The 16,170-nt window shown below is 35.4% G+C and overlaps 1 protein-coding gene and 1 pseudogene across 1 annotated transcript; both read left to right on the forward strand.

The window, feature by feature from the left end:
- Nucleotides 1-590: 590 nt before the first annotated feature.
- Nucleotides 591-10,265, forward strand: LOC127431708 (armadillo repeat-containing protein 3-like; annotated as a pseudogene).
- A 991-nt stretch (nucleotides 10,266-11,256) lies between these two features.
- msrb2 (methionine sulfoxide reductase B2) lies at nucleotides 11,257-15,580 on the forward strand. Its single transcript, XM_051682926.1, has 5 exons — nucleotides 11,257-11,513; nucleotides 12,441-12,538; nucleotides 12,705-12,781; nucleotides 14,869-15,016; nucleotides 15,134-15,580. The coding sequence occupies exons 1-5, from the start codon at nucleotides 11,387-11,389 to the stop codon at nucleotides 15,236-15,238; spliced, it is 555 nt and encodes a 184-aa protein (XP_051538886.1). The 5' UTR covers nucleotides 11,257-11,386; the 3' UTR covers nucleotides 15,239-15,580.
- The last annotated feature ends 590 nt before the right edge of the window (nucleotides 15,581-16,170 follow it).

Raw genomic sequence — 16,170 nt, forward strand, 5'->3', positions numbered from 1 at the left:
CCATTGTAAGTGCCTCACTGTAACCTCGATTTCTGCTTTTTTAAAAGAAAAGGAAGGATGAGACGAAATTATTTTTTGTGGTAACCATCATTATGCTACAAATGATGTCGACTGAGCTTAACTTGTATTGAACAAGGAATATTCCTTTAACACCATACTGAGTTGATGCTTTAACCAACAACACCTATATGGACACTTCATGTTCAAATAGTTCTTTATTCAGCACTTTAGCTCTTTTACAGATGACAAATCACTCATAGAATGGACTGATTTAATGAATAAAACTTGTTACATATAATTTATTGTTTCTTTTCTATATACAGTACATTATACTACAACAGTACATATGCATATGTATGAGTCTCTGGTTGATCTGTTTTTTGTTTTGTTTTTTAGAATATATCGTCCTTGTGACATGTTTTTGATCCTTATCATCTTTCCTTGTTCATCTAATTATTCATTTATCGCTGAAAACATTATTACGTCAGAGCCACCTAACGGTTCTTGACCGACATACAGTATGTTAAACAAATGAAGAAATATATGAAAATGAAGGTTTTAGAGTGATTCTTGCCCCACCTTCAGGCGAAATGGCAAACTGCATCTGTCTCCTAGCAACAGAAGTAAGCCAAATAAACACTCAACCTACAGCTTTCTGTTTAGCAGGTAATTGTTATGTTTTGTAGAAATTAATGTTGTTATGTTTGGTTACATTTCTATAATGTATTTGCATTGTGCTTGTTTCAAGTCCTGTTTTAGGCATTACAGTGAATGTGCTTGCAATCCCTTCTCCAAGACTGTTAACTTTGCATGCAGGTTGAATTATTATTTAATCTCTTGATGAGAAAAAAAAAAAAAAAAAAAAAAGAGAGAGAGAGAGTCTGAGCCATTCCCTAAAGATGTGGTGAGATCATTTTTCCTCCACTAAAGTCATTTTGCAGATCCTGAGACGTGTTTACCTTTTAATCAGTTTGAAGTATTATTCTTTCAGTTCAACCATCTACCTATTGAGAGCAAGAATGCAGCAACAACAGTTCTCATGCTCCACTCTCCTGAAGAAGAGGTGCTGGCAAAAGCTTGTGAAGCCATCCACAAATTTGCAGAAAAAGGTAACCATGTCAGATAGTCTTACAGTCTAAGGTCATTGAGAATTTTGCATGGGTAAGTGCTTACTATGTTCCCTTGTGTGATTCTCCTCTAAAAACCTCTGTGTGTTTTACTGTTGTGATGATATTTTTAGGTGATGAGAATAAGACTTCTCTGATGTGCTTGGGAGTTGTTGAGACCCTTTCTCATCTCATATCTCACGACAACAAGACTGTGCGAAGGAATGCATTCATGGCCCTGGGCATTATGTCTTCTAACAGTAAACACGGTACAATAAAAGGCAGTGTGAGTAAACCGGTAACATGTTTATAAAGAGTTTATAAAGGGGTTTATTAATGACTAACAACTCATTTACAAGTGTATTGTAAATCGGGAGACTTTCATACTGCCAAATAGTGAGCCATTGTACCTCACATATTAAAAATGCTTAATTACACTTACACAATTTACAATTACAATTACACAATTGAAAATTTACCTTAATATAGAGTGGGACACATATGAAAAATGTATTAAAGAGTTGCCAAAATGCATGAAGTTTTGTATGGTTTAATGGTCATCAGGCTTTATTATATGATAAAGGCTTTGAATGAGCATGAAGACCTGAAAAGTGTCTTTGCAGAGGATTTTAGGTAAGTTGGAACAGCACTCGGAGCCATTCTTTTGACATTATCGTTACAAGGAAAGTGTCAACACAAGTGAGTCAAGACAGTAATATAAACACAAAGTGGACTGTAGCAAAATGACATTATTATATGTCATTTTATATATATTATCACTATAATAGTCTATTTATTGCTGCATTGTGAAATAAATAATGAATTAATGCATGTGTTTTTGATTAATATAAGCAAGAACAAGTGTTATTAAGCATTTATAACATGTAAGTTAAAATGCTCACTATTTGGCAAGCAGTGTTGGGTAAATTACTTAAAAATAGTAATACACAACAAATTACTAATTATATACTAATTATATCAGATTACTTTACTAATTACTTAATTGAAAAAGTAATTACATTAGTAATTAATTAACTTTGAAATTGCTTTCTAAAACAATCAATTTTATGCTCAACAAATTCAAAATAATCTATATTTCTTTCTTGTTCATTGTTGCACACAAGTCACCTCACATTTCTTCTTCACAATGACTCATTACGGGGCCATAATTCATGTTTTCTACATAAATATTATATTAGAAATAAGCATAACCCTATAATGTACTTAAAAGTAATTAAATTATTTGAAATTTGCCACTTTATGTTTGATGTCACTGTCAGTGGACTTCTTCTACAAGGTCCAAATATTTGACCATAAAGGACTTGAAACACTTATTCAGCTCTTATCCAGCCCAGATCCTGATGTGAAAAAGAGCATCTTTAATCATGTACAAGTAAGACAACAGATGTAAGAGACAGACAGAATGTCTGTTGCATATTATGCTAAAAGACATTTCTCAGGGAAGTGTTTTTACAAAACTGGCAGTTCTGTTGTTAGATGAAAATTGAGTTTGAAATGTTTTATATTTTGAGTGATGACACAGATACTTGATCAGCTTTAAAAGCATAAACTTTTGAATTCCAGAAGGATACAGTTAAAATTATTGATTTGTGCTCTTTGCTCCTTTGTGCACATTCATGACTTTAGGAATCGAGCGGCTGTGTATGGGCTAAATGGGCTCCCCTGCTACTAGATCTCCTGCGCTTCCCTGTTATTCAGCAATGGCTTTTAGAAATGCACAGGGCTTTGAAATAATCCTGGAAGTCCTTGCAACCAAAGTAGGCTAATTATTATTATCTGAATTATTCATGAGCACTTAAGCATTTCGACACTTTAACTTAGTCAACTTTATTATAATTGATCAGGATTTTGCAGATTTGTAAGTGACTCACGATAGAGGATTACACAAGGTACAGTTAATATTAATCTTGGACCAACTTCTTATATGCAAAGCCAAGGACAATTGAAACACTAAGCAACTTTGATCCTACTGGTTGTTCCAAATCAAGTAACACTTTTGCATCATGAATGAGGATTAATGACAGTTGTGTTTCCACCCTGCAGGAGTTTAGTGACCTGCATGCAGGGTCTCTCAGGGTTAACACTAACTGTCTGGAAGACAGCGAGTCCATGCAGCTTTTTCCAAGGATGGGCGGCCTGGAGCAGCTACATCAGTTTGTTGTCATGCCCAGACTGCCTGCAGGCTAATGCTCTCTAAGCCATATCCAGTGTAGCATGGAGCAGTATGGAAATATCCATTTTTTTATATGTCTTGTCTTGTATGTTACCATGTTGTTGTTGTTGTTGTTGTTGTTGTTGTTGTTTTTGTTTTTTGTTTTTTTGACAGTTTGTGCTGTGCATAGTGGTGCAAAACTGATATAAAGCAATATACAGAACAGAATACACCCAAAAATTAAAATTATATCATCATTTACTCTAAATTTTTTCCAAATCCATATGACTTTTTTTCTGTGGAATACAAAAGGAGATTTTAGGCAGAATGTCAGCCTCAGTCGCCATTAACCTTTGTTGCATGGGGAAAAAAAGACGCCATGACAGTGAATAAAGGTTGGGTACAACATGAAGGTCAATAAATAATGACAAAAGTTTTATTTTGGGGGTTACTTTCAATTTAAGTAATCAGCATCAGTGTTGGGTAGTAATGGATAACATGTAGTCTGGACAGGTACTTCTAATAAGATTGCATTACATTTTAAAATGTTCATTATCAGATTACAGTTACTTTTATTGGATTAAATATTTTATTACATTTCAAGACAGCCAATGACAATAACTAATTTGCTGATTATGCTTATGAATTTTTAAAGTGGGGTCTGAGCCAGAGCCTGAAATACATATGCAATAGGACCAGCCAGACAGCACTACATACATTGAAGACAGTGCAGTTCCGTTCTTCATTTCAGCAATTGGTCAAATTGGTAATTAATATATTTAAAACGAATGATAAAATGTTCATCAAAACATGCAATGTGTAATCCAGAAGAAATCAGATTAGATTCCTGAAATATGTAATCTAAAATATTACATTACTGATTACAATTTTAGTCATGTAGTTTGTAATCAGTTACGGATTACATTTTAGAAGTAATCTACCCAGCACCTAATAACAAAGTAATTAGTTACTGTAATACATTTATTTTTTAGTCAAAAAAAGTAGTGTAATGCATTACATTTTAAATTCTTGTAATCAGATTACAGTTCTAATATATTATTTATGTACAATACATGAATTATGTCATTGTGAAGGAGAAATGTGAGGTGCTGAATGTATGACTTGTGTGTAACAATGATCAAGAACATTATATATATGTATAGACATTATTTTGAATTTGTTAAGCGGAAAAGTGTTTTAGAAAGTAACTAAAAATGTAAAATAATTAGTAATGTGATTACTTTTTCAATGAAATAATTAGTAAAGTAATCTGATTACAATATTAGAGAAATAATTAGTCATTTGTAGTGGATTATTATTTTTAAGTAGTTTACCCAACACTGCCCAGCGCTGATTGGCATGTATAATAATTGTGTGAAAGCCTAATTTATTTTTCAAATGCAATAAAGTGAGAACAGAAAAATCCTGCATGAACAAAATGTAGAAAAGGCCCTTGCTGACCTACTTGCACAGGAGAATGAGAGTGTACACACTGCTGCATGCCAAGCTGTGGCAACGGTGAAAAACCTGTCCAGCAGGGAAACTTTCAGATGTCTGGGTAATCTGTCCATATACATCAAGCATGAAAGATTTGTTGCAATATCTCTCTTAAATTTTATCTGACTTTAGTTTTGTTTTAAATATTACTCTGGACCTTTTGTGTCGAGTGAGATTTCCATTGAGGATCTGATAATGGTCTGTGTGTTTCAGATGTGATCAGGGTCATCGTACAGCTGCTGAACAGTGAGGAAAGTGAGTTGAGAATGGTCGCAGCAGAGGCCCTGGCCAGTCTGACCAGTGACAACAAACTCAATGCTTAGTAAGTTCTGCCACACATTCGACAATGTGTTTAGAGTACAAGCATTACTCTTTTGTCTAACAATTCAATGATGCTTGTCTTTAAAATAAAGACAAAAAAATGAAATGATTTATAACAGCATGTACCTCTCTTTTTCCTTTTTCAGTGCAGGATATGATGCTGAGGGTGACAAGCTCCTAGTGCGACAGCTGCAAGACAGCTGCAGGGGGGCAGCTGTGTATGCAGCAGCAGTCTTAATGAACATGGCACCGCAGGAGGAGCTGCGCAGAAGCATTCTGCGCCATGGAGCTATGCCAGCATTGGTGGGGCTGCTAAGCGCCATTGACAAAGACACAATCATCATTGCAACCCAAACTGTGGCTTCACTGGCTTGTGATGCAGATGCCAGGGTAGAGTTAACAGTGCACTTCACAAAAGAGTCCATTTCAAAGGTCTGTGCAATCGTCACAACTTACCAGTGAACTGCAATGTGTAGGAAAACAGATAGCACTATTAATTTTTCTGGGTCAGAGGTGTCAAGGACATAAATAAATAAAAAATGTCTGTGTTATATAGCATTATGTGTGCTTTATAATTAATTATGCTTCTGTTTTTCTTTATGTGTAGCTGAGATATTGGAGGCTTGTCCTTTTTAGTGAAACTGCTCAAATCAATCAATGCTGAAATCCGGCAGAATGCTTGCTGTGCTTTTAGTGTGTGTGCATACGATGAAAAAGTGCCATTGAATTGTGCAATGCAGGGTAAGCATGTTCTTATCCTATAATGGACCCTTTAGACCTGGAACAGAGAAGTAAACTATAGTAAAGTAAACTTCCGTTTCCATGTCTTTCCAACAAAGGAAAAAATAGAGAGTGGTGGATTATGGCAGTCAGAGGAGAGAAAGATTTTATTGTCATTAAATATGCTGTCACTCACTCTGCAGTTGTATTTGAAACCCCATCGCAACTGTGTGAATATTTTGTGTATTTATGCCAGGATTATATAAGTTAACACAAAGAATTATGTTATAAATGTACACTAAATATTAAAAAAATGTAGAAGATAAAAAAGTTTGCTAGATTTACACTGCTAAATAAGGCAAAAACGTGTCATCACAGTATGTGTAAAGGGTCCATACATATAATTTTTTCAAGTTCAATGTAGACGATTGTCTTAAAGGAATATTCTGGGTTCAATAAAAGTTCAGCTCAATTGACAGCATTTGTGGCATAATGTTGATTATCACTAAAAATAATTTTGACTCATCCCTCCTTTTCTTTAAAAAAAACTAAAATCGAAGTTACAGTGAGGCACTTACATTTACATTTATTCATTTGGCAGATGCTTTTATCCAAAGCGACTTACAAAAGAGGAAAACATAAGCAAATCATCTTAAGGAGACAGTGGTATGAAAAATGCCATATTACAAAGTTTCACTAGCATCAGCATAGTATTCAAAACAGATTAAAGTGCAACAAGAATTATTTATTTATTTTATTTATTTATTTATTTATTATTTTACAATGGAAGTGAATGGTGCCAATTTTTGGAGGGTTTCAAGGCAGAAATGTGAAGCTTAGAATTTTATATTTATTCTTCTGTTAAAACTCATGTATTATTTGAGCAGAAAAGTTGTTTAAATTGTCATGTTTACAGTCATTTTAGGGTTGTAGGGTTTGTTGACATTACATTGTCATGGCAACGAAGTTGTAAAATTGTCTATAACTTTAAACAGAAAAGGTTAGCAAGTGATTTTATCACAAAATCATGTTAACACGCATACTGTTTATGTCTTGTGGCTATACTTTTGAAATAGTGAGTATATTAACGTTTACGGATTGGCCCCCATTCACTTCCATTGTAAGTGCCTCACTGTAACCCAGTTACATGTTTGTTTGTTTTTTTTTTTCTGTTTTATTTATTTATTTATTTATTTAATGAAAAGGAGGGGCACATCAAAATTAGTTTTGTGGTAATCAACATTATGCCACAAATGCTGTCGATTGAGTTTAACTTGTATTGAACCCGGAGTATTCCTTTAATGCCTATGACTGCTTCTTACCATAACAATTGTCAGTTAAGTATATATTAACGGCTTATATGCAGGGAGTTCCCATAACCATAACAAATGTTATCAAAGTTATCTTACATTTCACAAATTTAATAAACTCACAAGGCTTGTAGAAGTACTGAAGTTTTAACGTCACATGCAGAAATAACCAGTAGATGGCAGTAAATACTAAGTATCAGAAATTTCTGGAAAAATGTGCTGTGCTGTTTAATATAGGCTACTTTAAATGTCAGGGCAGGATTCTGTTTTTTAAGGGTTACTTTATTTGTTGTTCAGTCATGTGGTCTTGGTGTTTTCAGTCTTACAGAGCTTTTGGAGATACTCCAGGAAATCAACCTGTCACCACACTGTAAAAACAAGTTTAGAGAGGTGGCCCTGCAGAAGCTTCTGACCTGATTAATCTGTCTTTGAAGTACAGTCTGACAGGACACCTGTCACCCACTGATATAACCAATGATGGCTTCAACGACCCTGGACAGGTAAAAAATGGAATGTTTTTAAAAGCAAAAATATACCTGTAATCGTTGAGGTTGCATAAATAAATAAGTCTCTCTTTTCAGTCTCTTGCCTTCTCTTCCTCCTTTTTCAGATAAGAATGGGTCACCAGGTTCCTACCTTAGAGGGTATATCAAAACAGGTTGTCAACCAACATCGAGCCAACATTTCGGTTAATGGAAAACCCCTGGATCAGTATGTTAAGGCCAAGGGTCATGCTTTTGAAACACATTATGCTCTGCCTGTGATCCAACTGTCCTACTGTTTCAAATTACTACCATATGCCACTGTGACAACTTACTCGTTGCAAAAAGTCACGTTTCCTCAATTATTTAATGTATTCATAGTCATTCTGAGGACACATTAATCAAATAAATACTATAGAATTCCCTTCATCTTTCATCAGTATTTAGATCTACTGAGGAATTGCTCTTTTCACTTTTGCGATCTCACTTAACAGATAAAATAAGCTCAAGATAAAGACTTTCACAGTCCGTCCTTTTCCACGCCATTAGGTCTAAAGCAGCACTCTGTCACTTGAATATCAAATACGCTCTCTGTGTTGCACAACAGATAGATGTAGATAGATTAATTTCCCCCTAGGGGAAATTCTTTTGCATGCATTGGCTCGGAATCTGACCTAGAGCTCCCACAGGAGAAAGAGGAATTCTGCCATTGCAATGCTGACTGGAGGCCCTAACATCACAATTTATTCCCAGTGCCAGTTAATTACATTTAAAGGCTCTAAATTACAAACAGAACATTACTTTAGAGCTATAAAAGTATTATGTTTGTTCTGAAGCACTGATCTCTCTGTGTGTGGGTTTGGTTTTAAGAGTTGGATGCCAAGTCAGTACAAAGGTCATTCCATTTAGACAGCTTTTCCACAGCTCTAGATCACTGTGTACTGTGTAGAGGATTTTAAGGTTTATAAGTGTTCATTCTTTCTTCCCCCTTCTGTAAGATTGATTGCCAAGGAACCAGAAGACCATAAGCAAGACAGTCCAACAGAAACTTCCACCTCATTTGTTATGAGCAGCTAAAGGAGCAGCAAAACGTCAAGGTGTTGTGCATGCTTGATAATACTTAGAGAGGGTTTGCCATAAACCCTTTATCACTCTCACTCAATTTCTCTTTCCAAAGTAAAATGAAGGGAAAGGGTCACAGGGAAGATGTGAAATAGAAGGATGAGGATGAGGGTAAGCCACAGCAGGAGACATTGGTAGGTGAATTATTCCATGCCATATGACATTGCATTTTATAACCTTATCAAAGAGGCAGCCAAATCCATCACACCACTTCAGGAAGAGGTCAAGATGTATATTGCTTTGGCCAAGTGAGTAAGACTTTCAATTTCAAACACATTTGAATAAACAAATTAATTTCTCAACCCTGTTCATTCTACTCACCCTCAACAAGGTGATGATAATGCAATTTTCTCACAGGTTGGTTTTTTTATGCGATGGGTGGACGGGTTGAGCCTCAGAAACAGCATGACTTCCTGTGGGAACTGCACATAAGTGAGCTGAAGCTTGAAGCCCATTATAAAATTGTTCTCACTGGCAAGATAAAAAAGGGCACCTATGTCCACAGAGCTCTACTTTTCACCAGAGATGCTGCACAATTGACTGTATAGGCTATCCTCTCTTTGCCTAATTGAACCTGTGTACCATATGTGTGCTTGTATTTAGGTAAGTTGGAGGGACACTCTGCCTGTGGACAAATAGTTTATTTATGTATTATATTATATTCTGTCTCTTACTCCATCGCATCACTGGTATTGTTATTCAATACATATATTGGAATGCCACATTTTTATGACCATGACAGACTTGGCATCATTTGTGAAAACTGGTGCTGTCATCATACTTGCAACAATTGTGTATAACAGGTTATATTATTTAATGAAATCCAATCTATGTTCTTGCAGACAGAATTGGACTGCACTGCAGTCTCGTGAGAGGAGAGTACAACCGTGCCTGGAATGAAATCTTGCTCTTCACTGGACTAAAGAAATCTTATGGTTACTCTCAACCTGAAATCTACATCATCAAACTCATGCATCAACCTCACAATCTCGTGAAGAGCAACTCAGCAGCAGCGCATATCAGACCATATGATAGCACCAGAGTATGCAAAACTGTTGTGTATTTAATAAATATGATAAATCACAAAATATGCACATATTAAAGACAATGCAGTGCATGGGGAATGGGGTTAATACATCATTTAATTTTTTATTTATTATAGTTAAAGTGAAGTGTATTAGTCAATAAATTCTAAATAAAATTGATGTGTTATTGTCTTGCGATGTTTACATACCTATGCAAATTTGGTCGAATCTTTTTACATTGCATTATCTGTATGGTAGATCGAGTACAGTTGTAACGGAGTACAGTTAAAACTGTGAATATTTCCCTTCTAATGCAAGTTTGAACTTTAATTTTCGGTATGCATGTTCACATTAGCATCCTCTCTCTGTGTGGGAAATCTGAAGAACATTGTCCACATTTATAATTATTAGAGAACATTAGTTTGGAGGGGTTGGGGGTGGAGGTCATTTTTCCATTTTCTTTCTCCTCTTTCATTGTGAATAAATCATTTTTTCTGTATGGTCATGAAAGGAAACTTTGCTTGTTGTAATTATTGATTTGTCTACCTCCAATTAATGTATTTTGGGACATCTTAGGATGTAAGGTCATGGAGAAAATCAGGTGATCAGCGTGGGACAGATGAAACACTGTGTTACAACTGTACCCTTCCCATAAGAAACATGGTTGCCAATGCTCTTTCTAGAATTTGTTGGCTTTTATTCAGTCAGAAAGCTTAGATAAGTAAGCAAAACTAATTAATGAATTAGTTGATAGACAGACAGATACTGTAGATAAATAGATATTATGCAGTGTAAATTATTTTGTAAAGTAGATTTTGTCCAAAGCAACTTACAAAAGAGGAATAATACAACATAAGCGATTCATCTTAAGGATTTGGTTGGTTTGCATGTTTGTACATGTCACAGGATGCTTCGTATCAGGCTGAGGAAAACTAAGAGTATTTCCAGCTGATGTGTTAGAAATGATACATATGCAAGCATTAGAAATATTTGAAGGGACAAATCTGTCAGTATATTTCACTAAAGGTAGGTATAATGCCTTATTTAGCCCATTACAACTGTCCCGGGTTACAACTGTACCTGGTATGGGGACAATTGTAACAAAAGCACTCCTTGTTTTCAAACACTAATTATAGAAAACAGGAACAGTGTATGCAGGTTTTTTGCCATTTATTTTGTTAGTAGACAGATAAAGGAAGCTCATGTGAAAAAAATTGCATGTTTATTCTGCTCTGTATTTGTGCAGATTAGCAAAAAGTGTTACAGCTGTACTCGGTCTATACCCTAATAATTATGTTGAGGAAGGCATTATGATATTTTCTTTTATGAAGGTTAAAGTCTAGGATGGTATGATGATAAGTGCGAGGGGAAAAAGGAACAAAATAAAATCGCATTTAAAAAGATACTAATTTTTACAAATCTTTGACATGCATGAGGCCAGTGACAACAGGTGCAAAGTTTGATCAGTTTCAGCCTGTCGACCATGACCTATAAAATCTGTGAGTTCTTTCTGCTGCTCGAGTTGTGAGGGAGCGAATGAAGACAGCAGAGCTCAATTCAGCTTCTTTTCAGTCTATTGGATATTAGCCCATGTTAGAGTCGAGAAAGTCATACCAGAGCAGAAACTGATATGTCGAAAAGAATGTCACGTTTGCTAGTTCGTTTTTCCTCCATAATTTTCAAAGAAGCAAGTGTGAAATCAGTATTACCGAAGAAGTGGACATTTGCAGGGATTCGGCCGATTTCTACATCACCGGGTAGGGCATTTTTGGATTTATAGCTATTTGAAATTTTAGAAATGATTTACCTCCTCTATTAGATATATTCCTTCTGTTGTATTTATTTTAGGTTGTTTAAATGTTCTTAATTATTTTATTTCGTTATCTAATTTATCAGTGCAAAGTGCAGTTATTCCAGTCATGTACAGAACACACGTGACCTGATTACTCAAACTGTCTCATGAAATGTAGGCTTCTGAGAAAGGCCTGTTCCATGTGTATGCACATATCAGATGAGTAAGGGACAGTTCAGACCAAACGTGTTCTTGCGCTAAAAAAGCAATACGCAACGAACAGAACAGAACGTGGGTGTCTCGAGACGCGTTTTAACTGTTGAAGTTATTTTTAACCTGACACGGCGTCTGAAAAACGCGGCGCAAAGGTCAAAGACGTCCGTATAGCGCATGTTTACCTAGGGAAAAAGCAATTGAAAAACAGCGCGGACGGAAGCTAAACGTGTTCTGTTTGAACGGCCCCAGTACATAAAATAATAATAATAATAATAATAATTAAAAAATAAAATAAAAAAATAAAATAAAAAAAGTGCTACACTGACTCGAAAAATGACACAATTTTGCCAGGAATAGCAGTGTTCGACTGATAATTATCTTTACAATAACACAATTATTATATTGGAGAAGCCTATTCTAAATAAATAAATAAATAAAATTAAGTGATAGTCACCTTTTTGTGAAAGTGATTTAGTTGGTGAAAGTTAACCTGTGCACACACCGCCAAAGTCATAAAAGGCCAAACATGAAGTCTAAAGACTTTTGATATTTCTACATTTATTTTCTTTATTTTAGATTTCTTTATTCTTTATTTGTGTGTGTGTGTGTGTGTGTGTGTGTGTGTGTGTGTGTGTGTGTGTGTGATTGCCTATTATGACTTTGGCTGTGTGTACAGGTTTGCTGTCATTGACACGTTATGACCAGTCCACAGACTGGCAGAGGAAGCTGACTCCAGAACAGTATGTTGTAACAAGAGAAAAAGGCACAGAAGTGGTAAGTTTGCAAATCAATCCAATTTTATTGTTGCTGTGAAAAAAAACAAAACAAAAAAAAACATGCATAAGAGACACAAAATGTTATAGGTCACCATAGAACTTTTTGGCTAGATTAGCCTACTATTTAATTGAAAACATTATAAATACATAGTTTTCCTTTATAGCCCTTCAGTGGAATCTACTTGAACCACAATGAGGTGGGCATGTACCATTGTGTTTGCTGTGACTCCCCTCTTTTCAGGTAAGCTTTAAATCAATCAGCGATATTGCTACACTGTAACCTAATGTTGTTATTACTGGAAAAATCAAGTTGTCTTAATTAAACATTACTTGAAATGTCACATTTTGTGCTCATAACTCAAATATCTATGTTCCTTGAACTTAATTCTCTTAAAATTCATAGACTTAAGATTTTAATAAGCAGTAAATAACTCAAATTTATATTTATGTATTTATAATTATACATTTTGTATTAAATAGTTGTTAATAAGAATTCATATAGATGTTAGTTTTTTGTTTTTTTTGTGGTATTATTTATGTTGTTTTGATGCTAAAAGTTGTTTCGTGTGATGTCACCATTAGGACGATCTGTGTCCCCTATGGTCAAGTTGGACCCTGTTAACACTATTTCAGTTCTTCTTGTGCATATGCAACTGAAGTACAGGTGTTATGCATTTCTGTAGAGAAACAAGTTTATTTAATTATTGACCAGAATGTGTTATAATCTTCTTTAATTAAGCTGTGTTATTGTATGACCGAAATTTGAGTCTGTTTAAAAAAAATTATTAAGTAGAAACAACATCATTTAATCAGCAAATATGTGTTAAAGGGATTGTTCACCCAAAAATGAAAATTCTCTTATCATTTACTCACCCTCATACCATACTAGATGTGTATGACTTTCTTCTGCTGAACACAAACAAATATTTTTAGAAGAATATTTCAGCTCTGAAGGTCCATACAATGCAAGTGAATGGATAAGAAAACTTTGAAGCTCCAAAAGCACATAAAGTCAGCATAAAAGTAATCCATAAGACTCCAGTTGTTAAATCTATATCTTCAGAAGTGATATAATAGGTGTGAATGAGGAACAGATCAATATTTAAGTCTGTTTTTACTATCAATGTCCACTTTCACTTTCACATTATTCTTCTTTTTTTTTTCTCCCTTTTTTCTCCCCAATTTGGCATGCCCAATTCCCAATGCGCTCTAAGTCCTCATGGTGGCATAGTGACTCGCCTCAATCCAGGTGATGGAGGACGGATCTCAGTTGCCTCCACGTCTGAGACCGTCAACCCATGCATCTTATCACGTGGCTTGTTGAGCGTGTTACCGCAGAGACATAGCGTGTGTGGAGGCGTCATGATATTCTCCACGGCATCCACGCACAACTCACCACACACCCCACCGAGAGTGAACCACATTATAATGACCACGAGGAGGTTACCCCGTGTGACTCTACCCTCCCTAGCAACCGGGCCAATTTGGTTGCTTAGGAGACCTGGCTGGAGTCACTCAGCACGCCCTGGATTCGAAACTCGCGACTCCAGGGGTGGTAGTCAGCATCAATACTCACTGAGATAGCCAGGCCCCCCCTTAATTTTTCTTTTTTTTGGCGATTTACATTCTTTGTTCATAACGCCACCTATCGCAGGGAGGAGAATTTTAAGTAAAAAAGGACTGAAAAATGTATCTGTTTCTCACCCACACCTATCATATCGCTTCTGAAGACATGGATTTAACCACTGGAGTTGTCTGGATTACTTTCATGCTGCCATGTACTTTTTTGAGCTTCAACATTTTGGTACCTATTTACTTGCATTTTATGGACCTACAGAGCTGAGAAATTCTTATAAAAAAAATCTTTGTTTATGTTCAGCAGAAGAAAGAAAGTCATCCATATCTGGGATGGCATGAAGGTGAGTAAATGAAGAGAGAATTTTCATTTTTGGGTGAACTATCACTTTAAGTCTACTTGCATCTAGTTACTTTAACTTAAATAGTTAAGTTCATTCTATATGACCACCAAGTTAAATTAACTTAATTACATAAGTTTTGGAGACTTCATTACTCAATTAAATTGAGGGAACGAGTTTACTCAATAAATTGAGTAAAGTCAACTTATTAGGGTTTTCAGTGTAGTTGACCTAAAACAAAATAACAGTTAAAATGTAATTCTCATTCTTTTGATTCTTTTATTTTATTTTATTGTATATATATTTTTTTTTATATAGGACTGTTTTCCATTATGAAGAGAAAATTAAACAAAATATATGCTTTACATAAGACTTATAGAAATAATTACAACTCTGCTTTTGCCTCCAACAGCTCTGAAGCTAAATATGATGCTGGAACTGGTTGGCCATCCTTCCATGAGGCTCATGGGACATGGGAAAAAGATGAGAGCCATGCCAACATTATCCGTCGCCCTGACAACTCACTTGGTAGCACAGGAACAGAGGTTATCTGTAAACATGTGAGTGTAGGGGGTAATGATGCTAGTCAGTTTAGTCATGGTGTTGGTTTTTTTGTTTTTTGATGATTTATAGAAATGCCACAGTATACCTGTATAATATGCAATTTTGTTTGGCAGTGTGATGCCCATCTTGGACATGTCTTTGATGATGGTCCAGACCCGACCGGCCAACGATTCTGCATCAACAGCATAGCACTGAACTTTAAGCCCAGAGAAAAGTAAACTAGAGACTTCATCAATACAACCAGAAGTGACATCCCTGGGCAGTATTATACAGTTATACAGTGTACATAAAGAAAGAAAATAGCATTTGAATAACAAATTAACATTGTGGTATAAGCTATAAGTTACACTGAGATCAGATTTTTTTTTAATGGATAAAGATTTCATTTATCTCCAATGCACGGTATTGCTGTTTTATCATGTCTTGTATTTTTAACATACCACTGCACATTAAAATCTGAGAATGCCAACACTGCATGACAAACAAAAAATGACTGTTTTGTTTGTAAAAGACCAGTTTGGTTTAATTAAAGTGTACATAGTCAGAAATCTGCAAAATGATTGGTATGTGAATATGTCTGTTTTTGTGTGCATGTTGGGGAGTTAATCATAAACCCGGAGCAGAGGGTCATTGTCCTACTATGTGTGTGGAAACACTGGACAGTTGAATAACAGCTATTAGAGAGGAGACTATTATTTTTAGCAAAGCTCTGACAGACCTGCAGGGGAGAATTAGTATAAGGCATACTGCTTAACGAAAAGATAAAACAAACTGATTAAAAGTGGTGATGATTCGCTTCTGGCTGCATCTGTTGTTTGTGCTGGTCTGGCTGAGTTTTTGGGAACATGCTCTGGGAGGAAGAGCACGTTTTAAACCAATACCTCCACCACAGCCTAAGCAATCAGAGGCAGAAAAGGCTATTGAAAAACTAGCTCCAGGTCAGGACATCAACATTGATCAGGTATATTTAAACATCTTTTAACTACTTTAATGAAGGTAATTAATTTTATGCAGCCTGAATTAAACTGTGCATCCTTTTTTGGATAAACATAAGTCACATTGACAGCTCATTACCCAGTATTTCTCCAAAAGACAGAAATACTATATATACATACGTAGTGCAAATACAAATCGGTTATATACAGTGCAA

The sequence above is a fragment of the Myxocyprinus asiaticus genome, chromosome 41, assembly GCF_019703515.2.
Source record: "Myxocyprinus asiaticus isolate MX2 ecotype Aquarium Trade chromosome 41, UBuf_Myxa_2, whole genome shotgun sequence".
Lineage (NCBI taxonomy): Eukaryota > Metazoa > Chordata > Actinopteri > Cypriniformes > Catostomidae > Myxocyprinus > Myxocyprinus asiaticus.

Bases quoted from the DNA above. Each gene is read 5' to 3' on its own strand.
- msrb2 (XM_051682926.1), top strand. From the start codon at position 11,387: ATGTCGAAAAGAATGTCACGTTTGCTAGTTCGTTTTTCCTCCATAATT. The intron at 11,514-12,440 runs GTAGGGCATTTT...CTGTGTGTACAG, and splicing joins GCCGATTTCTACATCACCGG to GTTTGCTGTCATTGACACGT. The intron at 12,539-12,704 runs GTAAGTTTGCAA...TTTCCTTTATAG, and splicing joins GAGAAAAAGGCACAGAAGTG to CCCTTCAGTGGAATCTACTT.